Genomic DNA, 6,531 nt, shown 5'->3' with positions numbered 1-6,531 from the left:
ACCGGTGACATGGTGATGGGAAACCCGTGGGGATTACAATTGAGATAGAAAAAAAAAAATGATGTAAAAATAAACTGTTATATATATATAAAAAAAATGGTTGCAAGCACATGTTTTATTGTGTATTTTGCCACAATAAAATTGGGAAGAAAAAAAACAGACATCAGTACAGTCCTGTAACATCTTTTGCAAACTGTTTATATGATCCCTGAGAAAACATGTTCGTAAGTATATAGTCATTATAATAGTACTTCATAGATGAAAGGGAAATGATCTATATTATTAAAAAAAAATCTGTTTTGTCCATTTCCAAGTGACTTTTCTTAATATACACATCAAACAAGAAAATACTTTGTCTTTTGGTAACTTAACACCTTTTTAAATAATGTCTCTTGCTTCTTCTTAATGAATGTCAATATACTGTTTTAATGATTTAAAATGAATGAAGGTGTAAATTATATTTCTCATCACCAAGCACAGCCATTAACTGACAGCAACCTAGACCAAGTTTTGTTGTTTTTTCCTTATCACATTATACACAATTCTATGGAATGGCTTTTACCAAGAACTTTGCAAAATGGTTTGAAAAGATTATTTTTCATTTCTCAAAGGGAACTGGCATATGTATTAATAACACTACCTACTTTAACCACAAAATACAATTATTTAATAAATGTTTCCACATAGCTTTCAGATCACAAAATAATTAAAAGCATCTTTAGCAGTATTATATAAATAAGCTAGTAATAAAAAGTTAAAAGAGGTACAGCAAAGGCATGAAAATGTCATGTTGTTTATGTACCAGTACTATTCTAAGTTCTTCACAAAGTTGTTCCACACAAATAATCATATAAATTTGTTATCATCATTGATAATAATGACAAACACTGCCAGAATTCAGAATTTAAATACTTGTCAAAGAGCATATAGCTAAAAAGAGGCAAAACTAGAATTACACCCACTTTTGACCACTATCTTTCCACAAAATCAGACTGTCTTCTTTTACAGCTACAAAGTGCTTTGACATAGCTGTTAAGAAAATACCTTATACCTTTCCTGAAAATACCACATACTTACTTCTCTAAGCTTTCCAAAGGTAACAATTCTACATGAAATGCCTTAATCCCCATCTATATGTAAAAGATATGTCCTACAAAAAAGAGTTTAAATACATTGTGCTGGACAATCTCAGGATAAAAATGCCCCTTCAGAGGGAAATGCACGGGACTATGGTGGTGGCACAGGGGTGATTTGGTGATGGGAAAACCGCAGGGATTACAATCGAGATGGAAAAAAAAAATGTGCAGAATGATGTAAAAATAAACTTTGTAATAAATAATAAAAAAATATCATAATAGCTATCAAAAAAAAAAATGCCCCTTCACCTGAATCATAACTATGTAACTAGTCATATATCACTATCATAATGGCTAAAGATATTTTTCCTAATGTGTCATAACTATAACTCTAACAGTTCTTAATACTGTAAAACACTGTAAAAATTGCAAACATTTATCATCTATTTCTTTTTTTTTTTTTTTTTTTTAAGATTTATTTATTTATTCATACAGAACTGGGGTACAGGCCAGAGGCTCAGGGGCGGTGAGAGGCTTCACCAGAGACAGAGTGGGGAACAGAACAGGCAGATCGACGAAGTACACTGCTGAGGGGAGCAGCGGGCGGGTCAGGAGAGGTCTGGCTCGCCATGTGGTCTCCTCCGGGGCAGGCAGCAGGCGGGAATCGAACTCATGCGGAAGTGGCTTCAGATTCTCAGTGCTGTGCTTTAACCCGCTGCGCCACCAGGGAGGGCCTATCATCTATTTCTTATAATTAACTTAATTCCTTTAAAATCCTGGTGAGATAATAATCATCGTTATCATTTCTCTTTTATGGGAATTTAATGTCCACCCATTAAGCTGAGTTTTGAGTCACGATCCAGGTTTATTTGGTTTATTTGATTCTTTGTTGCACCCAAAGGTATTGAGGCAATTAGCACATAAGTGCCAAAATTTTTTCTGAAAAACATTTTAGAAATGTCTCTTTTTGAAAAAAACCAAATTGTGTGAAATTTCATGCAGTTATCTTGCTTATTTTCTGCTAAACAGGAAATCCTAAATTTTAAATACAAGTCATCAAGAATTAAAAGTATTTTATGGTTCTGAAAAAGATCTATAGCTTCAGATCAAACAGATTTCTTAAATTATGGAACCATTTTTCACTGAAGATTATTTTCCATCTTTCCCATCAAAGATTGAAATGAAGAACTTAAGCATTCTTAGGAGCTGGGAGACTGAATGTTAAAACTTCAGAAAAAGCAGCAAAATAATTACTGATTCATTTCTGGGTCTACTTTGGTCTAGTTTTATTGCAACACTAAGATTTTCCTAATGTGTAAAAAATAATCAATGTCTTCCTCTAGTATGCAAAGAAAATCACATGAAGAAACAGTGATTGTGTCATTTCTATAAAATTAAACCTTAAAAAAATTATATTGGGCCCTCCCTGGTGGCACAGTGGGTTGGAACACTGCACTAAGAAGTTAAAACCACTTCCCCATGATTTCGATCCCCACCTGCCCCAGAGATGACCACATGGCATGGCAGACCTCTCCTGACCCGCCCGCTGCTCCCCTCAGCAGTGTACTTCGTTGATCTGCCTGTTCTGCTCCCTGCTCTGTCTCTGGGGAATCCTATCACCCTCCACATCTCTGGCCTGTACCCCAGTTCTGTATGAATAAATAAATAAATCTTTAAAAAAAATTATCTTATCCTCAGCACTAAAAAATCATAATACTTAGATCACTAAATGAAAGATTCATACTATTCAAGATACTATCTATTTTGCTGAGATATCATTTAAGACAAAATCTTAGAACATATTATATTATCACCATCATGAAGCAAACTTGTGACTGATTTTAGGTGAAATTATGCTGTCTCTATAATACACTTTCAAGTTACTCAGTTAAATATATTTAATTAGAGATAAAGTCAACATGACAAAATGTTAACAGCAAACTAATATGAAGGGTATACTCACCCACGGCATGGTTGTATCAACTTTCATGTAGATTTAGTTTTTCAAAAGAAAATTTGAACACCTTACTCCATTCATTTGGAAAGCTAAGATGGGAAGGCATCACTTGAATGATTCCCACCCCCCCAGTATGCGTGAGTCTTTCAAAATCAAAGAGCAGAATCTGAAGTATTATGCTCTACTGTTTCAAAACGTATACTCCAAAGGTGTATAGTCAAGATAACATTTCTGATGGCATTCAGATTTTTCATTTTTCTCATCACTAACTCAAAATACAAAGGCATATTAATTGCTACTGTTTTCTGGGTATGAGACACTGTATAGATCTACATTCTGGTCACCTAATTTTTCAAGTGGTCACATCATTTCTTTTTAGCACACATACTAGTGGCCTATCAGGATCAATATCAAGGTATCTTTGACATTCAAAATAAGTATCAACTAGATGAAAATTTTTTCTGAGATTTCACTAGGCAGGGAAAACAAAATTATAAGCAATACTATCTTCCCTTGTACCAAGAACAGATTCATATCTGAAACCAATTTTTTCCAAATGTAAAGAAAAATATCTACTAATATTCTATACTGAGGTTATTTGGTGGTGTGATGTTAAAGATGTCAATTCTTTGCACCTGATTTTGTAGTAAGGCGATAAAGAAATACTATGACTTACACCTGCTTTTGCTTCAGAAATATAAATTAATACTCTTTTGTAGTTTAGTAACTTATAGCAATCAACTTTGACACATTATGCTGTGCTTGCTCAGAAAATGGCCATAGTAGCAAAGAAGTTGCCTTGCTTAATTTGCGTGCAACAAAAGTTTCAATGATTTCATAACTAGACTTCACAAAAAAGCCAACACTTTGTCTGTAAAGACTAGAGAAAAATAGCTCACTAGTTCTGTAAAGTCAAGTTTTCAGGTATCTAATATTATACTATCCCTTTGAATATTCTTTTTAGTTGCTTAGACAAAATTCAGTACACATGCAGATTCATCTGTCTGAATATCATACTACACTGATTACCATTCAAACTGAATATCATACTACACTGATTACCATTCAACTTTAAAATGGTTTGGAGATTTTTTTTTTTTTTTAAGATTTATTTATTTATTTGTACATGCCAGAGATACCAAGGGTGAGAGGATTCACCAGAGACAGAGTGGGGTGTAGAACACAGTTCGATGAAGTACACTGCTGAGGGGAGCACCGGGCGGGTCAGGAGAGGTCTGCATCCCCATGTGGATCTCCTCCAGGGCAGGCGGGGATCAAACTCATGCGGAAGTGGCTTAAGCTTCTTTTTGCTGCGTCTTAACCCGCTGCACCATCAGGGAGGGCCCAGTTTGGAGATTTTTTAAAATATTGCTAGCAGTGGTTAGTAGTACCTGATATTATTTAAAATTACAATGAACCAGTTTTGAAGAATTAAGCTATATTGTGAATTAAGTATGTGATGGAAACTAACAGTAAGAAGATTCAGATATTTTAAAAAAAAATAAGCTTGTTTCTCCTGGAAAAGCAATCTGAAAGCAGAAACACCTGTTTTAAATGTTAAATGTTAGCTAGCACCAAATGACCAATTTAATCCTTGGAGCAAACTTACTTAAAAACAAGTTACAGAGCATTCTTAGGAAAATACCTGAGTCTTATGACACCAACTATACAATTGCTTTTCCTTCTCACAGACAAAAATTATGACCAGTAGTCTTAAGAAAAGTAAACTTTAGTTTATCCTTTTCTATAAGAAGACAAACTAAATAAAGTACAATCGTGAAGCCCTTTGTTTAGCCTCTACCTAATTAGAATGTGTTCCTTCGTAGTTCAGTTAAGCTAAAGAAAAGTAGAAAATGAGTTTTAAAATAGCAGAGGTCACAGCTCTTCTAAGATTCTATTTTTTCTTGTACACAGAAATTCTATCAGAGGATCATCTGAAGGATATTAACATTTTTCCATCTATCATACTTAAGGATGAAGTTATTTTTAGCACCCCATTAAATGGTATTAAAAACAAATTTAAGGCAAAAGTAAAATATTCAGTGATGGGGCCCTCCCTGGTGGCACAGCAGGTTAAAGCACTGCACTAAGAAGCTTAAGTCACTTCTGCATTGAGTTGGAGATCCACATGGCACCGCAGACCTCTCCTGACCTGCCCACTGCTCCCCTCAGCAGTGTACTTCGTTGATCTGCCTGTTCTGCACCCCGCTCTGTCTCTGGTGAATCCTCTCACCCTCCGCATCTCTGGCCTGTACCCCAGTTCTGTACGAATAAATAAATAAATCTTTTTTAAAAAATTCAGTGATGTCTGTTAAGAGTAGTAAGAAAACAAACCTTCACATTTTCATCTGTAATTCCTATAGAGAGTTGTCAGCAGTTCATGCTGGACAATGTCAACAACTAACTATAAGGTCAATAACTAATAATGTGAGCAGATGATACTGCATTGTATGTAGTCTTCAGCAGAAAGTTGTCGGTTTTTCTTAACATAATTTGTTAACAGTTAAAAAGTAGCTTTCTATTTTGACTAAACATTAAAATAATCATTTACGTACTCTTCTTAATATTTTTGGTTTGTGGATGTGGCTGAATTCCTCCCGCTGGAAGTCCATAGGTGCTTATTCGTTGCACAAGACTTGCTACATTCCCATGCCGTTCACGCTTAATGGGTAAACTATCATCCTTGGATTCTGTCTCTCTTTTAATCTCCTATAAAAGAATAAATCAGTAAACAGACAAATTAAACTGTATTTCAATACATTGCAAATGTAAAATACCCAAAAACAGGTAGTGATTATTATATGAAAGCTGAGATCAATAGTTTAGAAACCTTTTCTCTCCTGACACTACCAACAAGGCAACACAATGTGGGAAGAATGATTCATTATAAATTTAAATCTTGATAGAACCATCATGAAAACAATGTGAAATTTTATAGGAAGACACAAAAGGAGGCAAATAAAAAGAAATATATGCTGTGTTCAATGACTGAAAACTCATAAAGATGACATTCTCTCTAAAATCGATACAATGATACAATGCAATTCAATAAACAGATCAGATTTTGGAGAGCAACTCAAAAAACTGGTTCTAAATTTGTTTAGAAGAAAAAAAGGTCAAAGCCATAAGCATTTAAAAGGGGTTTACAGAGTGGAAACTTTAATCGTGATAAAAGGACAAAAACATGAGAAAATCGATGTGTGTGGTACTTATAGAAAAATAATATTGATAAATAATATTGACAAAAAAGAGTCCCAAGAAAGAAAAACTTGACTTAAGACAAAAAGTGAAGGGAAAAGTTCATTATTAAAATACAATAGTGCTGGTAAAACTAATGTTCTATAATTTGGGGTGAAAGGAATGAAATTAGATTCCTACCTCACATTCGATATTAAAATTAACAAATTTCTTCATTTTAAAAAAACATAAAAAAGAAAATAATTAGCTAAAAAGATATTATTTCACATCAACTTAAAAAGAACTTGTGGCTTCAGGCTT

General features: G+C 34.0%; 1 protein-coding gene across 2 annotated transcripts in view; it reads right to left on the bottom strand.

Annotated features, from left to right (window-relative positions):
• The window catches only part of CD2AP (CD2-associated protein), an 88,854-nt gene that overhangs the window by 55,119 nt on the left and 27,204 nt on the right, over positions 1-6,531 (bottom strand). For both annotated transcript variants that reach the window (XM_004673551.2, XM_012724009.1), the window contains exon 3: positions 5,589-5,742. In XM_004673551.2, coding sequence (XP_004673608.1) covers positions 5,589-5,742 — 154 coding nt within the window. The remainder of the gene's footprint in view (positions 1-5,588; positions 5,743-6,531) is intronic.

This window comes from Condylura cristata, unplaced genomic scaffold (genome assembly GCF_000260355.1).
Source record: "Condylura cristata isolate star-nosed mole 26May11 unplaced genomic scaffold, ConCri1.0 scaffold00001, whole genome shotgun sequence".
NCBI lineage: Eukaryota > Metazoa > Chordata > Mammalia > Eulipotyphla > Talpidae > Condylura > Condylura cristata.
Note: the sequence above shows the minus strand (reverse complement) of the source record. Positions and strands in the feature narration are given on the sequence as shown.